At 35.0% G+C, this 27296-nt stretch overlaps 2 protein-coding genes across 2 annotated transcripts; one reads left to right on the top strand and one right to left on the bottom strand.

The window, feature by feature from the left end:
• Positions 1–1769: 1769 nt before the first annotated feature.
• Positions 1770–5286, bottom strand: LOC148273724 (uncharacterized). The gene is made up of 3 exons (XM_088238305.1): positions 4845–5286; positions 4367–4468; positions 1770–3287 (listed from the first exon to the last, which is right to left on the bottom strand). Exons 1-3 carry the CDS (start codon positions 4980–4982, stop codon positions 2967–2969), a joined length of 561 nt encoding a protein of 186 aa, XP_088094431.1. The 5' UTR covers positions 4983–5286; the 3' UTR covers positions 1770–2966.
• Positions 5287–7820: 2534 nt separating this feature from the next.
• On the top strand, positions 7821–24043 carry LOC148273723 (bleomycin hydrolase). Its single transcript, XM_088238306.1, has 11 exons — positions 7821–8255; positions 9849–10006; positions 11712–11842; positions 12925–13039; positions 15673–15810; positions 16552–16672; positions 19128–19255; positions 20706–20932; positions 21140–21260; positions 22049–22159; positions 22855–24043. Exons 1-11 carry the CDS (start codon positions 8246–8248, stop codon positions 22957–22959), a joined length of 1365 nt encoding a protein of 454 aa, XP_088094432.1. The 5' UTR covers positions 7821–8245; the 3' UTR covers positions 22960–24043.
• The last annotated feature ends 3253 nt before the right edge of the window (positions 24044–27296 follow it).

The following is a 27296-nucleotide window of genomic DNA, read 5'->3' as shown; positions in this document are numbered from 1 at the left end:
TAAGAGTTAAATAAAAGAGTGAGACGTATGCTCAAATTATGGCTAGTGGAAAAAAGTTTTTTGTGTTAATGATTGTTTTTAATCTTTAACCGTTTTAGTGCTACGCTTGTTTGGCAAGTATGTTTGTAATTTGCTACGGTGTTTTTGTGTTATTAGATTTTAAAAAAAGGTTGATATTAAATCAAAATAGGCTTTTGGTTTTGCATCAGAAGGAGGAAGGCGTCTAGGTCCGGGAATATCAAAAAATTTGTTTCTACAGTTATCTGTGCCTTACGAAGCACACGACAAATCCGAACATTCAATTTTAATTCGCAATCTTTTATTGCGACCTACAATAATGTTACTTAGCGGTGGAGGGGGGTCGGACCACCTGGGTGTGGTAGTGGGGAGCCTTCTCAAGAGACCAATATTTTTTCCAGTCACCTGCGGGCAAGCGGAGAGTAAGCACATTGATTTCCGAGAACCTCTGTTAAGAAGTGTCGTTGCGATCCAAGATGAGGAAAAATCTCGAGCAGCGCTACGCCATCAAATTCCGAGACCCTCGAAATGATTAAGGATGCCTGGGGGGATGCTGCCATGAGCCGTTTAACGATTAAGCGCTGTGCCACACCGCGCTGCTGGTGAGGGAGTTTCTGACCAAGCACAGGGTTGCCACGCTGCCTCACCCTCCTACAGTTCAGATCTGGCACCACCAGACCTCTTCCTCTTTCCTCGGCTTAAGCGGGATCTCAAGGGAAACCGATACAGCTCTAAAGAAGACGTCCAAGGAGCCGTGACGGCATCTCTGAAGGGGATTCCGGAAAGCGAGTCTCAGATGATGTTTGCGCAGTGGGAATCGCGTTATACGTGCTATGTTGAAGCACAGAGGTGTTATTTCGAGGACTGCTAAGGATTCGTACCGATTAGTTCAATAAAAAAAATTTAAAAATTCAGTAATACAAATTTTTGATCCTACCCTGTATTGTGTAAATATTTTTGGAAAAAAAAAACTGGATCATATAATGAAATAAAAATGAAAAATTTGAGTTTGTTATTTTTTATGATTGTTGCGTTGTTGCAATTAGAGTACTTTACGCAGGACACGTCAATATATTTGTTTATATAACACCACTTTGTTTTGAGTTTTCGACTTTCAAAGGCATAAATATTCTTCATCATCGTGTCCCTCTCCGCACTCAGTGGTACATAGGGCCCTGCATTGGTAAACCAAACGCAGCGTAGTTCATTCATCGATTACATGAAGGTAAGACGATCAGTCTTACGCTTCAAGTGCCAGTCCAGGAACAATTAAATATTGCCGGAATTAAATGTGCCAACCGCTATATAAGACGCTGGACTTATCTCCACTGGATTTCCTTATTCGGGACTTTTACCCAAGAGCAAACATCGAGTCGAAAATACTTTAAGTGTATTCTTCAACGGTCTGGGCATGATACATAAATATTAATTAATTAATGCTCCCTCCCGGTGATGTGTAGCTAGTACACATGGCGTCTAATAACTATAATATCTTTATAAATATTATAAATATTGGGTTTAGATTTTCAGAATTCCTCCATTACACATTTACGTATCGACTGAAATAATTTGTTATTAAGTAATATTAGGTACTTCATCAAAAATCATCAAAAGTATACTCACAGTATACCAATGTTTCGCATTGTTGCGTATGAAGAAACAGTAACGTAGTCCAGTACTAGCTATTTAGTAGCTCTCGGGAAGTTGGCGCGGGTTCACCTTTCGCCCGAGTCGTTGGCAATACCCAATAGTTTTTTCATGTTTTCAGCAGTTAGATTTAAAATGTTATCATCTTTGAATTAAAGTATGGTTAATTAAAGCCATTCCCTATAAATCTTCCATTTTTCCCCTTTTAAATCTCTTATTTTTTTAATGTGTGGTGCCTACACAGCACCGTAACGCGCGGGTGTTTTTAGAACAGTAAGAGAAAGTTTAATAATAATTTTAAATATAAAAGTCAAAATTTGAAGCTATGTAAAAGCATTTTTTAATTTGTTACTATTTTGATGCTTGATGTTTTTACTAGTTTCTGGACTGGCAGCTGAAATGTAAGACCGATCATCTTACCTTCATGTAACAAATATGATCAAGATACGCTACAGTTGGTGTACCAAGGCAGTGCCCTATGCACCATTAGGTGCGGAAAGATAATGATGAAGATTATTACGTACCTGTATTATACTAAAAAAACTAATTTCTGAAATTTCCAATAGATTTTACTCTTACCGTCATTGAGCTCAAGAAAAAAATTTGAACCAGGTTGTAGTCCCGTGGCTAGAGTAGTGAACCACGGACTGAAGAAGTCCAAGGCTCGAACCCCGCTCTACCAAAACTTGTTTCCAATTTTCTAATAGTGCATTATTTACAACTTGTTGAAAGTGGCCCCCAAAATTAAAATATTTCAGTAATTCATAAGAATGCAAATATTTATTTTCAACGAGGTTTTGAGAATATCCATTTGTTTGTAAACAAAGCTGGATTTCACTCCATAGGTCATAGGCTAGTTTCCCTGTGGTGCAATAAAGTTCAATCTCAATAATTCCCCAGGGAGCGAAGTCCAGCCTTGTCTACAAACATTTGAACATACTCAAACTATTGTTGATTAAACTAACTGGTATAAAAAGACGTACAAAAATTGAAAAGTACTTTCGATGCTGCCTAGTGGGTGAAATAGTTCAGCCAAATGAAGCTCTTTTACTTCACCAAAGTCAATAGACGGAAGAGTTGAGGGAACGTGATGTTTAAACATAGGCAGAATGGTGAATGTTGGACAGCGTATAAAGTGGCCACTTAAACCAACCTGTGACAGGTTATAAGCCCTGTAAATGCCTAGAGTTCCCTCTCCGTTGCAATAAGTTTCCATATTCATTTTTAGAAAAAAATACAAAATAAAATTTAAATTACGGTACCACTTAATTCCTCGTGATTATACATTATCGACAAGCAGTTCACTTGTCAAGATACCTCTTCATCTGTTTGTTCTGATGCTGCATGGAATGCTGGGCATTATCAGCCTTCATCAGCAAGGAATCCAGTTTGTCTATTTGCGAGGAGACCTGCTGGTTTATGTCCTTGCCAACCGAGGACCTTTGGTTGTCTCTCATGGTGTCCAGATCTTCCAAGGCCTGGTTTATGGATCCCCGAGCCTTGGAAGGAGTGGAATTGGGACTGTCAGCAGGGATGTAGCTGGGATCAGTCGAGTATGACATGTTATCTTTTGACCCACCGAGCTTATTGCGAAGAAGATCCGTTAGACTGCCGCATACACCCTAGAAACAAAATTCAATTATAATTGTGGCCAATGGTTTACATATGACAATATTGTCTTGTCCCAGCTCCGTGAACAGCCTCGACTGCGCTGGATAAAATGCTACTTTATAAACAAATTAATGTTTATATTATAAAACCCTTAAAAAAATAAATATGAAAAAATGTAAAATAATGTATTTTTATAGAATGAAAAAACCTATCTCCTTTGATTACTAAATAGAAAATATTAATTTAGATGTATTCAAGTCTATTAAGGACCTCGGAGTTATCATGGACTGTAATCTTACCTACAATGAACATATTGATACTATGATTAACAAGTCACTAAAACTCTTGGGTTTTGTTAGTAGGACATCTAGTGGCTTTACTAATATGTTCACAGTTAAAACACTATATTGCTCACTTGTTTGTCCTCTTTTAGAATATGCATCCGTGATCTGGTCTCCCTTCTATGTAGGCCGGATAAATCATATTGAATCGGTGCAACATCGTTTGCTAAGAAAAGTAACATGGATGATTGGCCTCGAGAGGGGAGACTACACTTACGGAGAAATGGAGTCAATGTTAAAAATCTCAAGTCTACAAAAACGTAGAAATAACATTGACTCCATATTTATGTTTAATTTACTGAATGGCTTAATTGATGTACCATCAATGCTGGAACAAAAGGCATTCAATGTTCCAATCCGCCGGTTGCGAAATAATAATGTGCTGTTCCTCGATCAACACTGCACAAACTATGAGTTGCATGCACCAATGTCCCGATTGTGTCCTATTGTAAACTCGAGACAAGATCTGGACTTTTTTGGTGTAAGTCTTTATAGATTTAAAAAATCACTAAGATAGACCGGATCTTGTCTTGAGGTAGTAATTTTAATTTTTTTGTCCTAGCTTTGATTTTATTTTATTAGTGCCTGTATTTATTATAAGAAATTGTATTTACCATCATTAGAATGGACTGCATAAGTCCGTCAAATAAAAAATTAATATATTGCTCTTTTGAAAATGCAAATACCCAGAAATGATCACAAATGTTTCCGGAGGAAATAAGTAGAATGGTTTGATGCGCAAAACTTACCTTAAGTCTGTTGAGTCGCCTTTGAGTTACTGACAATATTGTGTTTAATTCTGTGAGGCCACCGGACGTTTTGTTCAAATCGTCATTTTGTAATGAGATATCCTGAAAACCAAATATTGATATAAAAAACTCATATTGTAAAAGGCATTTTAATATTTTTTTGTTTCTTTTAAAAAACTAAATACATTGATAATTTATACAGGTCCATTATTGAAATATTATTGATACCCAATAAGGAAGTTCAGTTGAGTCAACCCGAGACCTCTTGCATGGTAGGCAAATACGATAACCACCACCAGGAGGCTTGAGATTTTATAGTAGGTGAAAATTGTTAGTAATTTGTCTCATATATATTTACGTTTTCTCAACATAACTTAAAAAGCTTTACCCATCTTTGATAACAGATTATATATGCTAATAATATATTTATTTCAATAGCCCTAATGGCGTTTAACGTATAATAAATGTGATATTTTACTTCGAACTGAGCGGCCTCAATTTGTTCTTGTTCGGAAAATCCAGCGGGCTGGGTCCTTGCAAAATCGTCTTTATTCGGTTTATCTAGGCCCAATAACTCGGCACGCATACAAGCATGCTCATAAGTCCCTTCGGCCATTGTATCAATATAATCAAAGAACAGAACAATAAGAATTATCCACGAAAACACTGGACAACCCCGAGCCCCGCTCGCTCGTCGCAAATGTCAACTGTCTTGTCGAATATATTGATTATTTTCTCTTTGGTGAAGAGACTGAATAAAACTATTGGTTGAATCGTTTTAGCTCTTAAAACTAAAAACTGAAGTAACTGTGCTGAAGTAAAAGTAATGCTCCTTCGTCTTTACAGTATTCATTAAATGCGCCACATTATTATTTTATAAAAAATATTTTTTACAAAACATTTCAAAGTACGCGGTTGTCAGTTTTGTGTCAGTCAAAACCAGCGTAAAAAATAAATGTTACATTTTTTCAATATAGTATTGTCAACGAACAACTAGAATTTTCAACAGCAATTAGCTTTAGCATTGTGAAATATTAAAATGTGAATTATTTTTGTTATTATTTATTCACGAGAGTTAAAAGTTTTTATTGATATCAACATTCCATTCTTTATTCATATTCTAACTATCCTGTCCCCACCCAATAAACAAGTGTTCAAAATTTTATATACAATAAATATCTAGTTATAAATGGCGTTAAAATGTAAGTATGTTATATTTTACGTAAAGTTTTCAAAATATTAAATACTAACTTGAATATATTACTAACACACGTGTAAATATGTAAATAAACGAAAAAACAGAAACCTGGCACTGGCCAGAACACCAGAGATGGGAGGTGAAAAGGCTATAAAAAAACGAAGAAGAAGTTTTTATTGATACCTCATTAAGGCAATTTAAACCCCCAATAGTATTTATTTGTTAACATCAAAGCAAGCGATAATATTACAATATTTTAATAGTACGTAGAATTATTACATAAACCATCAAATGAGATGTCAGTTTTTTCTTTCGTCTCTGTCGAAATATCAGTATCTAAGATGAAATTTCAAAAGGGATAAATCACAGTTTTAATTTGTCAAGACAGTTTAATAATAAAACCGTCAAAAGGGGTAACTTGAGACTGGGGTCTAACCTGAGACGTTTAGGATGGAATTTTTAAATTGGTATAGGAGACCACAATGACATAATAATTTGTCTCGCCATCAAATTTATTTACTGTCGTGATACCAAGAAATCGAAATTTCTTACAACAAAAGCGATGTCAAATCAGTTAGTCCAGATTAAATAAATACTATTAAAAAAATGCCTGAAAATGTTTCTAGAGGAAAACATTTTTTTTATTGATCCGGAAATATAATTGCCCCTAATTTTGTTTTGTTAAACATTTTTTGTAGTACTTATTTTTTCAAATTTCAAGTATCTTAAGATAATATTTATATTTTCCATCTAACTCGAGATATCACAAGAAAATAAGCAGTGTCCCAAGATACCCCACCCCACCCCGCTTTGCCGTGCAACTTTAGACTAGTTTTTTTTTTTAAAGGAGTGCTCTAGGCTTTTAATGTGCTCAGTAAACTTCAAGGGGAACATCGACATATGGATCGGATAAATGCACTATTTTATTGAATTGAAAATGAACTTTTGGTCGAAGCTCAAAGTTACTCCATATGACGGTACTTAATAATAATGATTATTTGATCAGTAAAATATTTTAAAGAGTTGGAAATAGATGTTTTCAAAATTAACTACGCATTATGACATTTTAATTTGTTTAGAAATTGTTGTCATAAACAAAAATTTTTTAAGACTTTGAAAATCCTACCATGACGAAAAATAGATTTTAATTTCTAATATTGAAACTACATGTTACCTACAAATCATCATTTCTCTATTTGTACCTAGCGGTGCATAGGGCACTGCATTATTTCTCCAACTGCAGCGCTTCGTGATTATTTTTACTGCATGGAAGGTAAGGTGATCAGTCTTATGCTTTAGGTGCCAGTCTTTGGTGCCAAAGTAGAACTATCTTTCAAACCAATATTTCATGTACACTCCGCCAGGAATTGAACCCAAGACCTCAAGCATGGCAGACAAATGTATGAACCACTACAATATGAGGCGGACTTATCTCCATTTAGTTTCCTTTTTCAGGATTGTTACCTAAGAGTTGTTGTTGAGTCGAAATCACTCGTCCAAGGTTCTGGTTCTATTTTTTTTTTAACAGTTTGGGCGCACATAAACCTATTTTTATGAGTGCCCTAATAATCGCTTTTAATTCACCTGGATATTTTCAAAAAAATATTGTTAAACTTAACAGTTCATTAAGAAACAAAAAATAAATTTAAACTAACAAAGTGTACATAAAAAAATTATAATTACCCATATTGTTGACGAGATGTTTTTTACACTTTAATTTTAATGATTTCATCATTACCGTCATTCTCTTACCGCACTTAATCGTTCATAGGGCACTAAATTGGCACACCAATCGCATCGTACGTAAAATGATCGAATACTGCGTACGTAAACACCAGTTTAACTGCCACAATCAAGTTTGTATAAACGCATACGATAATTAAAATAGTTTTGTATAATATACATCAAGTATTCAAAATAAACTTCATTCAAATTTCTTTTTTTTTAACGAAATCGTAAGGTTTTTTTCGTCCCTCCTGAGATGGTTCTTTCGCAGTATTGAACTTACATGAACGATATATACTCTAAGATTGAGATTTAATTTAATAATAATTTAATTTAATCAATTTAATATGACAATTTTGTTTTGTTGTTTATGTATGATTAGTGTAGCTGTTGGCTATCCGAACAAAAAACAAATAAAAAATTAAAAATAGCATTCACGGTAATGTAAGAAACTTCGCATGCTATTTAAATTAAATAAAAATAGCAATAATTGGCATCGTGATAATATCAACTGCATAGCGCCGCATAACTGCATTGTTTGTGACTCTTTACTGTAGCCGCTCGTGTATCATGACAAACACAAAATAATGTCAATTTTATTATTATGTATTACTTTGTTACGTCTTTGATTTAGATCGGAGCTCATTGGATTAATTATTGGTCTTATAAAGGGCTTGGATATTGTTACGCTAAGATTGTGATTATTACCTTTGCAAAACATTGCACTACTGTTTTGACTGTGGCATAAATATCTCTGCAAAAATACTTACTCGACTTTTGAATTTTCATTCAATTCAGTGATTCAGTGCAGTTTCTAATTCGATCATTCAGCAGCGTTCGGGATAGTTCAGGATAAGAGTGATAAGAGTTATTGCTTATTGCGCGAGTTTGTTAGCTTTGAGTTCAAGTACTATCATAATCATTACAATTTGTACTGATTTTGCTGACCAGGTATAATGTCTGCAGGTAAGAATTCACTGTATTTTTAAAAATAATTTATAAATCTGATAAATGTTTGAGTTTACAAATTCGTGTATTTTTGTCTCAAAAATCGGCTTGTCATTCGTAACCCATATTCCGGTCTGTCATCGGCATATATTTTACTAACGGGATTTTTTTATCGCTTTACCCATAGTTTACGGTTATTTTTCCCGTAATTATTGGTGACCTGGTTTTATTTATTTATTTATAACTCATATAAACAAATACTTGACCGTTGCGATACAAAAATTAGATTTGTATAACTCGCTTCAACGAAATCGACATAATTTTAAATTTTACTGGCTTATTGTTCACATATTAATGAGAAAAAAAGCTACCTACTTGGTTTTAAAATATTCATTTACTTACATTATTGATATGTATCTTACATTGAATTCAAATAAACTTATTCAAATATTTTATCTGTAGATCAAAAAATATAATTTTTTTAGGTGCATTATTGTTCAAAAAAGAGAATTAATATTGTCGAGAGAGATTTGGATTAAATTTGTTCTCTTTAAGTTTTTAATGTCGGTAAATTTGATTCATTGTTTAAAAATCAGGCTAGGAAGCCCGCCGATTCTTAAAACTATTGATAAATACTAAACGTTTATATTTTTAAAATGCATATTTTAGTGAATTTTTGTTCCATAATACCTATACATTTATCCTGGCTCTATTTTCCACGAGACCACAATAATTCTGAGATTTTTAGGGAGCCTGGTTCAAATTGATAATTTGAAATCAAACATTAAAAATTAACCATTTACAATGGAGTCCTGATGCAGAATCCTGATGAATGAATGTATGCTGAATGATGTCAAAATGCGATCTCTGTGTGGTCAAACTGTGATAGGTGCACAAATGTCGAGATCCATGTATTATGTCAGGCTGAGATAAGCATTATCGGCAAAATCAGGATAGGAATTGACATGGCGAGCAAATAGACAGCGAAGGAACGGCCAACATGCGAATGTTAATGGATGCAGAAATAATTGGCGTGCGTGCATGAGAAGACGTATTAATGTAGAGGAAGCGAGGTCTATATGACGGTGTGACATGCCGTTCTATCGTATCTGCTTACCCCTACGGAAACAGCGTGGTTGTTTGTTGGATGTCAAACAGACAATTACGTATTCAATCTTATTAAACTTTTGACTAGAAGTTATAAACCGATTACTTTAATAAGTACATTGAATGATTTAGTCGGAAGTATTTGCGAGCGCAACGCTCATAGATCGATGACACATATACGTGCCTAGGTATTATACCGGAAAGCAACTAAGCATTTTCTGTTTAACACAAACATTGTATTGTGCAAGACCAACATATTACCGACTTATGAAACCGCTTTAGGGAACACTTTTTTACAACTCAGATGAGGTAATAAAAAAATCAAATGTGACTGAAGAACATAGAGAAAATCGACTACCAAAAGGGTTTCGCAGACTGGATAAATCGCTGGCATAAGTGCATCGCAGTCATTGTGGATTACTTTGAAAGAGACAATATAGATCTATATAAATATGGTTATAATAAAAATGTTTTTATGAACGATTATTTACATTTTATTTTTAGTTCCCTTGACGTTGGAAAAACTATCTCAGCTAAAAAATGAGTTTGAACAGGACCCGAAGAACATGCTCGCCCAAAACATCTGTTCTAGAGTAGATCCTTACGAAGTTTGCCTCTCCAGGAAGACTGTGGAGAATATTCAACATGTTTACACGCATAAGGTACATTATTCTTTGTTCTCGGAAGCGTCCGTTTACCTCTCCAATCCTCGGATTAGACCAGCTCGTTCGTCAATACGGAGAGGTTGATATTTTTTATTCAGAACAACTTAATTCACAGGTAATAAGTATGCCAAAATTGCAGATTAATAATTTTGTCTTATGAAATGTCGATGAACTTTATTTTTATTCATCTTATAAATATTTTTTGTTAAAATGAAACTGCAAATGGAACCAGGTTATAATATGTGATCCCATAGCTACTTACAACTCATTGAAACTTACCCCCGAAATCTAAATATTTCGTAAAATGTAATGCAAATATAAAAAAAAAATATATTGATGCAAGTTCAGTGTGTTCAAATGTTTAATAAGCGATTTGTTAATGTGTTAGGGTCTGTCGGAGAGATAAGTAAATATACATAATTTGTTTGTGTTAATAGGCACATGAGAATATTTTATTTGAATGGACTCTAGTTTCTTCGTAATAGGCTGGGGAAAAAGTAATTTCGTATTTTTCGCTTTATTTCAATGCTTTATAAAAAGTGTTATAATCATTCGATTTGAGTTAACTATGCGCCGTTTTGTTCGATAACTTGTTGCCAACGAGAATCCAACTTCATAATGCCCCTCTCGTAGAAGCCCTTGTCCCTATTGGCAAAAATCTCGGACAACCAATTTTCACAGGCCTCTATTGAGGCCAAATTTGTACCCTCAAGCGGCTTGGCCATAGACAGGAACAGGGGGTAGTCACTTGGTGCTAGGTCTGGTCTATAGGGTGGATGCATAAGAACTTCACATCCAAGCTCCCGGAACTTCTGGAGCGTCATAAAAGATGTGTGCGGTCTGGCATTGTCCTGATAAAATACGATTCCTTTCCTATTCACCAATGCTGGGCGCTTCTGTTCAGCTTCAAACGGTCGGGTTGTTCACAGTGTTTGGCCATAGGGGAGCAGCTCATAGTAGAGTATTTCCTGCCAATCCTACCAAACACACAGCAACACCTTCCTGGCCGTCAGTCCTGGCTTGGCCACGGTCTACGGGCTACGACTACTAACATGACTGTCTATCTCGATATTTTCCATGATTTTATCGACATTTTCAACGACAGGCTTGCCAGAGCGTAGTGCATCATTCACCTCCGCTACACCAGAACGAAATCGCTCGAACCACTGTTGTGCAGCACGAACCGGTGTACCGAGTATCGGCGCCATATACATCGCAAATTTTTTTGGTCGCTTTCGATGCGTTTTCCGGTTTCAGGTAGTAAAAATGTAAAATATGGCGAATTTCTTCCTTTGAGACCTCCATACTCGACGCACAATAGTTCACGACTGAACCAACCAAGCGCAATACTGTCAAAGAAGGGTATGATCCGATGTGACCAATAATGAACGAGATAAACTTAGTTGAAAAAAAAGGGCCGAAATACGAAATTACCTTTTCCCCAACCTGATATATATTTCAAAACGTCAAAATAATACAAATTAATCAGTTTATTCAACCTCTTAAAAAAAAGTTTGTAATATTATTTTTATATGACGATATTCCGTTTTCTAATGATGACAATAAGACACATTCTATGCATGGAAACTAATTACATTCTGCATAATATTACATATTGTAGTTAATTCCTTTGCTCTAAGTTTTTTTATTGATGGCATTGGTGTTTTAAAATAGTAATTTGATTGGGTGTATTAATTCACAGGTGGAAACGGAAGGGAAGCCGGTTACGAATCAAAAGATCAGCGGTAGGTGTTGGATTTTCTCTGCCCTTAATGTCATTAGATTACCCTTCATGAAGCAATTCTCCGTCGAGGAGTTTGAATTCTCTCAGGGGTATGTATTATTAATTATACGGTTTTCACTGTTTATATCTGATGTCTCCAATTCAGAAATAAAATTAAGCATGTCTCTAATAAAGGAGGATTCAGCACTTGGCCTACACATACCAAGGTTCTATACTATTAAATATTCGACATAAATGAAAGTCCAAAACAAATAATTTATACAATGTAAATAGCGGCTTCCATTGTCTCCAGCGCGTCCGGAACAAGTGCGTTCCAGAAATGTTACGAAGATTGGAAAAATGCTGGCATAAGTGTGTTGTATCCAATGGTGATTACTCTGAAGGCGACAATATTTATACTGAGGAATGAATAAAGATTTTCTTTACATATGCACAAATTCCATGTATTTTTTTTATCAAATTTCGTCTGATTATCTCAAGTGTTAAGAAAGTATCAAAAGATTTTTAGAAAACTAAACTCTTTTCGGCAGCTTTCAAAAAGAAGTAGGAGTGCGGCTAGGAATAGCAGGCGCCACATTCAACAGTATGAGGGCTGTCTGGAGATCGGATATTTACTCTGTGAAAACCAAATGCCGCCTATATAACGCCTGCATAACACCTATTCTCTACGGATGCGAATCGTGACATCTCACTAGGGCCCAAAACAGCAAAATACTGAGTTTTGAGAATATGTGTGTGCGGTGGTTTGACTTTGTGCGGAATGAAGGTATGTGAGAACAGACGCAGCAAACTCCGGTGACAACTGTCATCAAGCGGAGGCGATACTGTCGGCTCGGCCATGTACTGCGGATGCCTTCTGAGAGCCTTAACCACGCTTGCATCAGGTTCTCGACGTCCTGGACGTCCACTGCTGACTGTTCGTCGGCAGTTCATGTCAGAACTACGGTACACGAACCTGACTCGGGAGGACCCACAGGAGCTGGCAGCCGACAGAGATGCCTGGAGGATCTCGGACATGGAGTGATGATGAAACTCTTTGAACCCTCACCCATGTAATATTGAGTCCTCGTATTTCACGCTTAATTAATTTTGGATTCATGTGGACTCTTATTGTAAGTTGCCCTTTGTTTCTTGGTTTGCTACGATGTTTAATAGCCAATGTCTCTTCCAGCTACCTCTTCTTCTGGGACAAGATAGAAAGATGTCACTACTGGCTTCACAGCATTGTAGACACGGCACGAAGAGGAGAAGAAGTCGATGGAAGATTAGTAGCCTTCCTTTTGCACGTAAGATTTATACACAAATTTCATTCATTTTACACACACACACATTTTTTTTTTAAGGAATAACCCGCTAAGCCTCTATTTTGAGGCTTGTCAGCAGGTGGGATATAGGGGATATAAAAGGAGGTAGTGAAAAATACATTACAACACCCAGACCAATTGAGAAAAAAATCTTTGGATTTTTTTCTTGCAACTGGCGGGAATCAAACCCGCAACGCCAGTTTCACAGTTGGCCGTCTAACCAACTGCGCCACGGCGCCTGTCATTTTTACATGTATACACTTTGTAATTGATTTTGATATCAATTCCTAGGTTTATTTCCTATCCGCACAATGAACGCCATAGCCTTTAGCGTCCCTAGGTACACATGGCTGGTTTGATTTTGTTTTTTAATTCTGTAAATGATCTTTTCACAATGGCAATTATTTAAAACAATGAGGAACTTCAGCCCTACGGGAAATTGGATACAAAAAAAGTTTTCTAACGCGTGGTAAAAATTAGAGCCTAAAATCATATGCCAAAGTTTCTTGAAAATGTACAAAAAAATGTTTGAATGAAAATGAAATACTCTGAACATCACTAGTTCATTTTTTTTTTTTTTTAAGCCAATCAACAGGCTTATGGAAGCCTTAATAAGATGGCATTAATGAGTATATAATAACACTTAATCTAAATAATCACAAAATCTATTTAAATTTACAAAAGTATAATTATGGCCTAATCTAGGCGGACATGGCAAGTGTGTCATCGCGAGTCAGGAGTAACAACACCGCTTGCTTCTTGAACGCTTGCCCCTGCTGTAGGAACACATCGACTAAACGACTAAATTCAAGCAAGCTACGAACAAATGATTCATACAATGTAATTGCAATTTTTGGGCTTTTGAATGGCTTAGATATTTGCAAAATAAATCTACAGATTTTGGACGCATTCTTGGAAATGTGATCAATGTGATGGTTGAATTTAAGTTTGTTATCAAAAAGTCATGTGAATCAACCAATGATAAGAGAGTGGAATATTTCCGGTTCACTTGCCGTCAACGGACCACTTAACAGAACTGACGAAGATGAAGCAAAAGAGAACTTGAGACAGAAATACAAAAAAAAAAAAAATAAAACAACTTTGTTTATAACTTTGCTTGTTTGCTTTGAAACCGGTCGGTGAAAAATAAAAATTAGTGGTTAAAAACAAAGTTGTTTTATTTATTTTATTATAATGAATAACCACAAAGTTAGTGCTTCAAATATAAACTTTATAGAAATACAAAACTTTAAAAAATCATAGCGCTGATAATACAATACATTTATTTTTTAAATACCACTGAACTTCCTCACTCTCTGGTGTATTATTTTACAGCAAAAGCAGCACATAGCATTCTTTCCGCAGATTTAAATTAAACTTATAACAACATCCTCGAGTACATTACTCAAAATGCCGCCCAGTTGTGCAACTTTTTCTTATTTCAGTGATATTTATTAATTTTCTAAATAAAAATAACGTTTTTATTGTTTTCGTTTATTTTTGCCACTCGTATCATTTTTAAAGTAAAAATGTGTTTTTCTGGTGGCCAGGTTTGTCTCGAGTCTCAAGAGGATAATTCTTTAAAATATTATGTGGCCTTAAAAGCAAAAATATCAATATTATACTGCATTTTTTTTCACAAATTCAAATCCGGTGTCCTGGAGAAGAATACATTGTGAATTCAATGGTTCATTTTATTTTAACACTTGTGTAGTGATTTGTTTTGTAATTTCGTACATATTGTTTGTGTAAAACATGACGTACTTATGGGTACAACGTCCATAAATGACACACAGATGTGCAAAATTATTTTTCCGAAGAAAGCAACTTAGCATTTTCTGTTTAACACAATACATTATATTGTACAAGACCAACTTATTAAACACATAACAAAAATCGCTATTCAATTCTTATTATTATTATTAACTAAAATAACAAATTATCCTTGCAGTTGATTGCGTATTACTCAAAATGAAAAAAAGTGGACAGTGCCATCTTTTTGTTATCACGCCTTGTGTATATCTCTTTCTCATGCAAATGTTTGCATGAGAAAGAGAAATATTTAAAATAATAATAATATTTATTATATTTTAATATTTCGGGAAATATTTAAACTGCCTTTGTTTTCAAATAATGCTACATACCACACACCTATGGCCCGCATGTGTCGGGAATATAATATATACTGTCGAAACAATAAAATTTACATTTTTCATGATACTCTCAGCTTTTGCGAATAATCTCTTAGGAATAAATCTTATTCAATAAGTACACACGTACAACTTATTTTTTATTGCATTGTATCCTGTATAAACAAAAATATTAAAAAATATGTATTATAACTTAACGTATAAATCTATTTTGTGTAATTCTATAATTGAAGATATATATGCATGTTAAATTATTTCGACGAATGCTTTAAATTGTATGTTTTCTAGTATGTATCTTTGTTGAATTACCTAATAAAATAAAATAAAATAAAATGTGTATCTTTGCTATCTCTTTTTTTCAGATTGTTTAGGGCAACTCAATCTTTGCTATATCTAAGATGCTTCTAGTCAAAGAATAACGTGTCTATATATCAGTAATCACAGGTGTGTGTTTTTGTATTCTAGGATCCTACTTGCGATGGTGGGCAGTGGGACATGTTAGTAAATCTGATCAACAAACATGGTTTAATCCCTAAGAAGTGTTTCCCCGAGTCCTTTAGCTGCGAGGACAGTCACCACATGAACGCCATACTTAAATCCAAGGTATCAACAACAACAATATTTATATGCAAATAAAAGCTTTAGTTTGTTTATGGTCATTTTCACATCAGGCGAATATTGTCATTATTATTATTAAAATCATACTGTCTTAAAGGCAAAAAAGTTTGTGAACTTGGATGTACGCCGTAACGCCGCGCCGAGTGAACTGGAGAGGAGGGCTCACACTACCCCCACCTCTCCCGGTCCCACATCGGCTGCAGAGCCTGTAAATAGCGGCTCAGAACACTTATGCGGGCATTTCTCCTATGACCGCGGCGCACTTGACATTGATCTTTATGGCCGCCCTTTTTGGACCTGTAACACATTTGAATCATCATTCTTTTAATTTACACGAAATGCCTATACTACATTCTCCCCAGTATTGCTAAGGCCAATCCCAAAAAACTTTAGCTTTATTGAGGATCCAGCACTTAGCTAACAGATACCAGGGATCCTAACTAATGAAAGTCCGGAACAAGAACATCTAAGAAAAATGGCATGAATAGAAATGGAAGGAACAAGTATGATGGTTGTACTTGAGGTTTTTACAACGATAGCATGAAGGAAGACAATATATTACCAGTAAATATTAGGCTAATTATTTGCTAACCTAATTAGCAGTATAAACACAGTCTAAGTTACTACCTGATGTTGGCCTGTTAGATGCGTTAAAATCTGTTTTATATGCCCTTTCATCATTCCTCCAACTTTTTCACAATTGTAAAAATCTACTTATTATTCCAGCTATGTCATTTCGCGAAGGATCTCAGAGATTTGGTTGCCGCCGGCGCCTCTGAAGACGTCACGCAAGCCGCCATCGAAATGCAAATGAAGGCCATCTTTAAAATTGTAGCCATTTGTCTGAGTAAGCATATACTAAAAATAATTGCAAATTTAAATTTTATAATGATAGAACGAATTCTAATTTTTGTATTTATTTTTTTGTGTCTGGGCGGAATGACGAATTCAGTTTTGCGTGAAACTGAACCAGTACCTTAGACGAGAGTTTTCAACGTGGTTACTCCTAAATAATGTAAAATTCCTAAATAAGGAAATTGAGTGTAGATCAATCCGCCTCTTTGTATAGATATTAGGGTATTCGCTTACCACTTTGTAATATTCTATATGTAAGCAATTTTGTACATGTACGAGTATGTAACAACAGTACAAAAGCTATGTAACTGATCCGCCACTATACTGCCGTCATAAGCAAAACGGCAGTTATTTGCAAAAGTCATAATATGAAATATTTAAAAAAAAAAACTCAAAATAATCATAAATAAAAACACAGTACGCCAATAAGGAAGTTCAGTGTTTTTTTAATCTATTTTTTATTCGTAAATAAACATTTTTTTTCAATGTTTATATATCGTATTATCAGCGATACGATTTTTTAAGTTTTGTAAGTTTTAAGTTTATAAGTTTTGTATTTCTGAAATAATTCCGCGTGTGACGTCAGAGGTTCTCTTCCGCTTATTCTTAATCAGTTCTGCCCATTGGTCCATTCACGGCCAGCAAACTAAAAATATTCCATAACACTCTTTTAAAACATAAAACCTGTGTGTCTCATAATATATCTACACTGAGTTTTTGCTTATTTAAAACATACCGTTTTTTATACTGAAATAATTTTTTAACTGCTCATTGCTATATTTATATTAAATTGTTCAAAATGTCTCGTAGAACATTACCTCATATTTAATTAATTACGTGTTTTTTGACAAAAAACTGCCTTTTTATTATTTCATATTTGTTTTTTATTTTTCTACATAATCTCCTTTTACGCTTCTCCCAGCGATGCTCACATCTCTTCAACCCATCCTAATAGTAGGAAGAAGGTGATGGCCTCCTCATTAGATGAGAATCTCTGTCCTCCGAGCGCCACTTTTAGCTCAGGGAACAAAAAAGGTCGCTCGGGGCTAGATATGGTGCGTAAGAGGGTGGCCAAGCAGGTCAAAAAGTAATTTGTGGATTTTCACCATGACAACCGCTGAGGTGTGAGAAAGTGCATTGTCTTGGTGAAACAATTTTTTTTTCCTTTTCAAATGTGGGCGTTTTTCCGTGATTTCTGTCGTCAACTTATCCATTAATGACGCGTAGTATGCTCCCGTAATAGTTTTTCCTGTTCTTAGGTAATGGATGAAGATAACTCCGTGACTACCCCAGAAAATAGTCGCCATCACTTTCCCAGACGAAGGAACAGTTTTTGCCTGTTTTTGGGCCGATTCCCCCTTCGCAGTCCACTGTTTGGACTAATTTTTTGTTTCTGGAGTAGCATGGTGAATCCAAGTTTCATCTACCGTAATTAATCGGCGCCAAAAGTCTGATTTATTATTGCGCCTCAACTGCGAATCTTCTTGGGTTATCCCCGATCACTGGACTATGCAGTTTTTATCAGGTCATGGTAAATTTAATCAAAAATTCTTTTTTTAAATATTGTTCACTCCCCTTCGTGCTGCTGCGGATATCCTAACCAATCTTCTGAACACATCCTGTGGTCTTGTCCCTTTCCCCTTCTCTGTGGTTACCGAATGGAGCTTCTCGCTACTATCCGTAGCCCTGTTATAAGGTCCTGTCGGATATAGAGATCTGGTGGCTTCTAAAAAGAATTTCGAGGCTTTTAAAAAGTTTTGTAATCATTTCGGCGAATTGATCATGTCCAATTAATTTAATCCCAGTCGGTGAATAATTTACTTCCCTCTCTTCTTAATCCAATGAAGTACATATTATGTACTTCTGGATTACTTTCTTTCAGCACAAAGATGCTAAGGCTACCAGATTTCAGAGAGCTCCTTCGGGCAGCTTTTCTCGTTTGACAACGAGCAAATTTTCCGTGTATGTGGGCACCGCCAAGGAGACTTATGTCCTCAGATGCGGTGTGCGGTATGTGGTGGGCAAACTGCGCCTCAACTGCGCCAACAAAGCAATACAAATGTTCATTCGAACTTGTTTTTGGTCCGGAGTGAGCAAACGCGGCACCCAGCACGCGGCCGGCTTTCTCATGCCTAAATCTTGTTTTAATATGCAATAAAACGTTCTATGGACACGTTCATAGACTCTGCTATCTCTCTACCCTTGATTCGACGGTTGTCCAGCACCATTTGGTGAACTTGGGCAATGTTATTTCCAGGGGTTGCTGATTTTGGCCGCCCCAAACGTTCATTCAGCTGCCCAAAATTTTACTGTTCTGCAGTCTTTTTTTAATTATAAGTTTTATTCAATTATTGTCGATTTTTTGTTTTGATTTTTTTTGTCCATTAACTAATAAAAAAATGTGATAAAACCATTGACCTTCCTCATTGTATTATTTTTTCCCGTAGGCACTCCCCCCGAAACGTTTACCTGGGAGTACTACAACAAGAGTAAGGCGTACGGCTCTATCGGCCCCATCACCCCCCAGGAATTCTACGAGAAGCATGTCAAACCTGTCTTCAATGTGGATGACAAGGTTACTTTATTTATTGGTTTTTTGGTTTATTTTATTTAGTCTAGACATGTATGTGCATTTATTGAAAGTCAATATATTGGGTGTTAATTTAACTTGTGTAATTTAAAATTAGCATCAAAAGTAAAACAAAGTGGTAAAGGTTATACATCATTCGAAAGAATTTTTTCAACTCTAGAATATTTTGTGATTGCTTTTACAGTACACATATTATATTGTTTGATTACAAACCTTCAAAATGGAATGTCGAGTAGACAAAGGGGAACATTTTTGACACCTTCTGTTTGACGCATTCAATCGAGGAAATAAAGAGGATAAATATTTTTTTTATTTTTTTATTTTTTTTATTTCAGTAAAATGGCTATATATAGTGCAGATCCAATTCTACCATGTAAACATGAACATAATTATAAACATAACCATAAACATAAATATAAATATAAACAAAAATATAAAAATAAACATAAATATAAACATAAAATAAAATTTTATATTTTATTTAATTTTATTTTATTGAAATAAACGGCACTTAGTGCCTTTTACATATTAGTTACAAATACAATTAAATATACATACATGTAAGCATAAGTAATACAGAGCATTTAAAACAATATTATTAATTTAGAAAGTCTAAGAAATATAAACTATATAAAAGAATAAAATATTACCAGTTATAGAATTATCGATAAAAAAAGATAATTTGGTATTAGAAATACTGTGAACCAGTTAAAAAAAAACTAAGAAGACAATTTTGAATAACATTAAATATATATATATATATATGTTTTATTATTGAAAACTAATATTTAGGTAAATAGTATATGTTTATGTATAAAAATATATAATGATGTAAAAAAAATGATAAAGAGAAATATTTTTTACTTATAAATTAATTAAGAAAAGATTCCCGGAGAGAACACAAAAAATAAATGTGATTTTTCTCAAGCCTGGGTGTTCTGTGATTTAATTCACCACTGTAATTGGGCCTCCTGGCCTGTTGTGGTGCAAAAAAATATGTAAACTGTTGTCAAATGCACATGGACGCGTGAAATTCTAGCAACATAAAATTATATCAATAAATTTACAAAAATAAACTGAGCAAAGTAAATAATTTGTCGAGTGTTCATGCGAAAAATTTAACAATAAAGAAATAATAAATAAAGCACTGTTTCAACATTATGGTCAACAAAAGAAAGAAAGATATCCGAAGGGTAGCTATTGTAGGTTGTAGGTATCATAGTTACAGCCGGACATGCGGGTAACTGGCTGCTTGCTGATTCCTGGAAGTTACCGGCTGTTACCAAAGGATTGTGCGTATTGTTCAAATGACTTGGTGTCCAGTTTGGTCTGAATTGTTAAATAGGTAATTCATGAATTAAACATATGAAACATCGCGTAACCACAAAGTAGATCAGCTCGATCTACTAAATACAAACTCTCCTTCCCTTTCTAGATCTGCCTGGTGACGGACCCTCGCTCGGCCCACCCGTACGGCCGCCTGTACAGCGTGGACTGCCTGGGCAACGTGGTGGGCGGGCGGCGCACGCTGTACAACAACCAGCCCGTCGGGCGGCTGCGCGAGGCGGCCGCGCGCTCCATCCAGGCCGGCGAGGCTGTGTGGTTCGGCTGCGACGTCAACAAGCGCTTCATGCCCAAGCTGGGCATCGAGGACGTGCGCATGTGAGATTTATTATATTTATCACTAATATTCGAAGCTATGTCGTCAAACATTTCTATAAATATCTGTAAATACTCGCATACAGCCACTTATCAACTTTTCCGTGTCTATAGTTATTTGTGATTGAGCTACAGGTATTATGAAATATTCTAAAACCCTGGACTTCCTGATCGTGGTTACTTCTCCTATAAGGGATTTTGTTTTTGCAGGCATGACTTCTCTCTTGTGTTTGGCACCGATGTCCAACTATCTCTAAACAAAGCAGACCGAGTTATCTACGGAGAATCCACCATGACACACGCAATGGCGTTCACTGCTGTTTCAATCGATGTAAGTATATTGTCATGTTTTTTTTATTTTAAAACAAAATGTATTATTCATTTATATGATCGACCATTGTCTTATGCTAGTGTACGCTTGAAATAATTCGATTTAATTACTTTACAAAGTGTGTAAAGTGATTGCTTAAACCACCCAGTGACTGGTCATAAGTCCAGTAAATGTCTATATTTCATCATTCCCCAATATTCTTCAAAAACATTATTTTTCTTCATCTGTGTTAAGATATTGGTCTCATTAGATGAAATCTAATAGTGTTGAATTCCACTATTCGCCTAAAAATATTTTTACATACTCAAAATATTGTCCGAATACAGCTTCTTCCTCCATCAGTGGGTCAATTCACTTGCTGAATACGGCTTCTATGCCCATCAGTAGGTCAATTCACTTGCTGAATACAGCTTCTACACCTATCACCTGTCAATTATCTTGTTTAATACGACTTCTGCACCCATCAGTGGGTCAATTCACTTGCTGAATAAGGCTTCTGCACCCATTAGTAGGTCAATTTACTTGCTGAATACGGCTTCTGCACCCATCAGTGAGTCAATTCACTTGCTGCATACGACTTCTATGGCGATCAGTAGGTCAATTCACTTGATGATGCGGCTTCTGCACCCATCAGCGGGTCAATTCTCTTGCTTAATACGACGTCTGCACCCATCAGTGGGTTGATTTGTTTGCTGAAATGACTTCTGCACTCATTAATAGGGCAATTTACTTGCTGAATACGGTTTCTGCACCCATAATCTCATATATATTGTGTACTAATATTGCAGAAAGAAGGAAATGCCACCAAGTTCCGCGTGGAGAATTCTTGGGGTGAAGAGAGAGGAGAAAAAGGCTACCTACTGCTAACGGCCGAATGGTTCGACGAATTTGTTTACGAGGTGAGTTTTTTTAAAATTACCTTATTTATCCATCGTTCCTCAAATAATAATTGTTTTTCCCCATGCATCATTTATTTCTTACAGTTATGATAATATAGCATAAAAAACTGATGGCATCAATAGGCAAATATCACATACTACAAATACCGATAAAAATATATGAAATGTATTTAGAAAAGTAATTTGCATTTTTGAAATCAATATGGATATTGTAGAGAATTGTTTACATACATAATTTTTAAAAAGGATTTATAAAAAAATATGTTCCTAGAAAAACGCGACATGTTTGGCATTGATAATGAGGAACTTCAGCCCTACGGGAAATTGGATACAAAAAATTAGAGCATTAAATTTTACTGCAAAGTTTCTTGAAAATGTACAAAAAAAATAATAAAAATGAACTACTTGGAACGACATCACTAGTTCATATGAATCAACCAAATACAAGAGAGCTGTGGAAGATTTCCGGTTTACAGTAATTGAACGGACCAATCGGCAGAACCAACCAAGAAGAAGCGGAAGAGAAGAGAAATCATTGTGCTATGCCTTGACAAATAAGCATGTCTAGCTTTGAAACCGGTCGGTAGAAAAAAAAATAAATGGCGAAAAATTCTCGTAGGTTATTTAACGCTAAGCTTTGTACCTATATTGTTTGTAGAGATTTCACTGTAATTTATATTTTTTGTCTTTTCCAGGTCGTTTGCGATAAGAAATATCTGTCCGCTGAAATCCTGGATGTCTTCGAGCAATCCCCCATCATCCTTCCCGCTTGGGATCCCATGGGAACTTTAGCCCAATAGGCCGAACATTCATATGCATTTAGTATTCATAGCCAAAATCTGATCCCCCACCTTCGGTTCAATCTCATTCGGAGATTAGAAATGATAAAAAATAAGTTACTGTTAGCATTTTTCCGAGTTTTTATGCCGTGTTTTAATAACGATTTTTAATTCCTATTTCCGAGGGTTGAATGGCATCCTCCACCCCAGCCTATTTCAAAGTGGGTGAGAAAGAGTTTTCTTACCTTGTTTTTGACGTAGTCTCCTAGGGGCGATTTCTGATTCTTCTCTAGCCTCTAGATAGTGGTTAATTTAGGAATTTTTATTTCTTGCAAGCACCTAAACTTTTCTTGATTTATGGCCACATTGAAGATGAAATGTCAAATAAATACGAACACATGAAACCACATACAGTAAAACCTGGTTTTTACATTCCTCAATTTTATGTTTTCCCGTTTTTTACACCGAAATGTTCACGACCCATTTTTCTTCATACAAATATTCCCCCCAATTAACTTTTTTTACATTTTTCATCACCCTGGTTTTACGTTTAAAAAATTTCGGAATTCATTTGATGTGTCAAAAAAGCCAAAATTATGTCGTAATAATGATGCCGCAGGCCGCGCGCCACCGCGTGTGCCACGTGAATGAAGAATAAAAACAAGTAAAAAACTAATAAAGGATAAATTATTGTCTTAACCTAAATTCAAAGCAGGTGCAGTGTAATTGACCTTTTTGTTTAAGTGTCTTCCTTTTGGGTTAGTCTTAGTTTTGGGTTGGATTCCTGACACGGTTGACATGAAATATTTATTTGAAAGGTGTTTTTATGCTAAAATATATAGTCCCTGGACTGGTACCTGAATCGTAAGACCGATCATCTTATCTGCATGTAACAAAAATGATCAAGATTCGCTGCGATTGGTGTACCATTGCAGTGCCCTATGCACCATTAGGTGCCAAAAGGAAATGATGCATTATTTATTACCTAAAACACTTAATTAGATTGAATTGACCAAATTGTATTAATTTTTTATACATCATTTGATGGTTAATCATCAGTGTGGCCATTATGTGAAGCAAAGTATTGTCGCATTCAAAAAATAAATCCCCAAATTAACCACCGTCTAGGTGGTAGAAAATATTCAAAATACCACCCCTGGACTTGTGCACACTTCTTCCAGCGACACTCCAACATTTCTGTAGCTTGCTGACTTGTCTGACCACTGCCTACATTGTCTCATTGTCTTTCCAATTTTTTTTTTCCACACAAATGTTCCTCGAGTTTTGGGGATGGTCGGTAGTCACTGGTGCTAGATCAGGTTGATAGGAGGGGTGTTCAACCAATTCAAACCCAACTTTGTGAATAGCAGCCGTCGACACTAATGCCTTATGTGCTGGAGCGAGCATGGAGATGAAGCAATACCTTGCGTCATTTTGCAGTAGTCACCAGCCTGTTGTAACTAAATCGTTACAGGTTTAAACTCGTTGCCGGGTACAAGATATGAAGCTGTTGGGAATATACAAGTCTGGGCATTTACAGAGCTTAAGCTATGTCATCGGCTGGGTTAAGTGATACCCAGTGTGTAAAGTCTATATATATATATATATATTTTTTTTTAATAGAAAGAAATATTTGCATTCTTTTAATTAACCCAAATATTTCATTTTGAGGGCCATTTTCAACGAGTTGTAAATAACTCACTATTAGAAAATGGGAATCAAGTTGGGGTAGAGTGGGATTCCAACCACAGACCTTTGGTCCGTGAGTCCGAGACACTAGCCGCAGGACCACAACCCGATTCAATATTTCAATCAATATTCTTAATAGCTTCATATCTATTGAAAAAAATACTAATTTCCATGTCAATCCTGTCAGGCAAACACTTAGTATCATTCGGCATGACTAAAATATTGTTAATTCAAATCATCTGGTTTAAATAAGTAAGGTTCGTAAAAAGTTAAGATTTTGCCAAAATGAATATTTCTGGTCTATGAAAACCATACCCCTTTGAACAATAGATGTCGCTAGTTTTCTCCATACTTTTATTCTCCATAGTGGGCCAACTCGCATGCAAATGTAATATTACCAAGCATAATATATAGAATATTGAAAAATGCCGTATGTGAATATGGAAGTCCTACCAGCAGGCAGAATGGTGAAAACACTTAAGCTCAGTAAATGCCTAGACTTCCAATTTCTCTACAGCTTTGTCTCTGTTCTGTCTCTGAAAACATGTTTTCATTCCAACAAACCAGAAAAAAGCTAACAGCGTTGAAGTAAATAAATTTTTGAAGGGATTTTTAAATATGAATATTAACTGATCTTAGGTAGTTATTGAAATTTAGCTTTTTTAATTGTATTTAATTAACAAAAAAAAATATTGAAAAGAATATGCTATCCGGTGGACCCTGGACACCCCTTGAGACCCGGATGAGTTAACACTTGTGTGACTATAATTCCACTTGAGTCTACATAGAATATGAAACTTGATATAATATCTCTTATTTAAAAAAAGAATTATGAAGTCATATTTTTCTACAACATCCCAAAATTATATTATTTTTATAAATTATGGAAAATGGATAATTAAAGAGTGTACATACAGGGTGTTCTTTAAACCCTGTCACATCCGATACCACGATGATCAGTATGAGCAAGAAGACATTGGAACATTAAAATATTTTTTTAGAATGAATATTTAAAAAAAAATATATATCAAAAAAAGCAAATAGTTGCTTACTTCTGCAGAGGTAAAACGAGGAGGGGGAAGGGGGAGAGTCTGATACTGCGCCGCGCTCCCCTCGCTTCTCCCCTGCAGAAGTAAGTAAGTAAATGCACCCTTGTACAAGCATTACTACTACCCATTCTAGATTACGCTGATGTTTCCATTTGACTGATTTGAGATGTGAGCAACTCGATAAACTTGATCGACTTCAGAATACATGCATAAGGTACATTTTTGGTCTTAGGAAATATGACCACATTTCTGATTATCGTAGGCAACTGAAATGGCTCAAAATTAGACAGCGGAGAGACTATCACTCCCTCTCACTTCTGTTCAATGAACTTCATAGTCTTAACGCTCCTATATACCTGCGTGAAAAATGTCAACGCTTATCAGTTCGTGGTTTACCTCTTCGTTCTAATTCTCAAGGCACTCTCTTAATACCCATCCACAATTCCTTTTTCTTCTCTAACTCATATAGTGTCCATGCGGCTCGACTGTGGAATCATCTCCCATCCACCGTCAAAGATGTTACTACATTATCTCTGTTTAAATCACGTCTGAAGAATCATCTCCTTTCTCTTCCTTGATCTCCCCTCCTTTCCTTTTTCCTCTTTCCTTCTTTTTTCCTTTTTCCCATTGAGTGATAGTTTTGATTTAAGGTAATTTATAAACAAATACGTTTATTTCTATTTTTATATATCTTTAGCTTTTTAATCTTTTTTTTCTATTGAAAATGTTCTGTAACTTGAATTATAAAAATAAAACTTTTATTTTATTGGTTGGTTGGAAGAAATTGCCATTTGGCAATAAGCCTGCCAATGTACAAATAACATTATGTACAAAAAGTTAAATAAATAAATAAAAAAAAGTAAGCAACCATTTGTTTTTTTATATATTTTATTTTCAAAAATTTTCTTTGTTCTAATTTTTTTTTTTAATATGCTAACATGTCTTCTGGCCCATACTGATCATCGTGGTTTCGAATGTGGCAGGGTTGAAAGAACAACCTGTATATGTGTTAATTTTTTATTTTTAAATACCTGTATTTCAAAATATCTCGTATTTTGCTTAATGTAACATGACATTACGACACCGTTTGCATGTGGATTTTTTAGCTCAGTCTTTCGAGAGTTGAAAAAATGCTCCCACAAACATAAAATATACAGATTCTGTATTTCATAATTTTTATTGCTGGAATGCGATATATTTATGTCACAGCATGTTATTTTTAAGTATATTTATTCAATTGGGGTGGTTCTTTTAATTTTAAGTAAATAGTTCAAATCAATTTTTAAAATACGAATGATTTTATGTCTTTAAAACGATCCCATTTTGAATGAAATTTTTATACCTGAATCAACAGATATTTTGACAATCTATCAAATCTTTTCAGACCTTAATTGATTCCGCGGATTTAAAAAAGATTTTGTATTCTATAACAATTATTTGACAATTTTTTAAAAATCTTTTATCCTCGATAAATTATTAAACATTTCTTTATAATGAACACTGGCTCTCGAACTGATTATAAATTTACAAACTTTACGAAACATTAGTGTTTTTCTAATATGTAATATAAATAAGTTTATCCAATCAATTTAGATTAATTTTAATGAAATGTATTTAAAT

This window comes from Micrasema longulum, unplaced genomic scaffold (assembly GCF_059751315.1).
Source record: "Micrasema longulum isolate JH-2025_06_02 unplaced genomic scaffold, ASM5975131v1 h1tg001856l, whole genome shotgun sequence".
NCBI classification, from domain to species: Eukaryota; Metazoa; Arthropoda; class Insecta; order Trichoptera; family Brachycentridae; genus Micrasema; species Micrasema longulum.
This window is presented reverse-complemented; position numbering and strand designations above follow the sequence as displayed.

Bases quoted from the DNA above. Each gene is read 5' to 3' on its own strand.
- LOC148273724 (XM_088238305.1), bottom strand. From the start codon at position 4,982: ATGGCCGAAGGGACTTATGAGCATGCTTGTATGCGTGCCGAGTTATTG. The intron at 4,469-4,844 runs GTAAAATATCAC...TTTGGTTTTCAG, and splicing joins TTGAGGCCGCTCAGTTCGAA to GATATCTCATTACAAAATGA. The intron at 3,288-4,366 runs GTAAGTTTTGCG...TTTTGTTTCTAG, and splicing joins GGCGACTCAACAGACTTAAG to GGTGTATGCGGCAGTCTAAC.
- LOC148273723 (XM_088238306.1), top strand. The intron at 15,811-16,551 runs GTATCAACAACA...TTATTATTCCAG, and splicing joins ACGCCATACTTAAATCCAAG to CTATGTCATTTCGCGAAGGA. The intron at 21,261-22,048 runs GTAAGTATATTG...CTAATATTGCAG, and splicing joins TCACTGCTGTTTCAATCGAT to AAAGAAGGAAATGCCACCAA.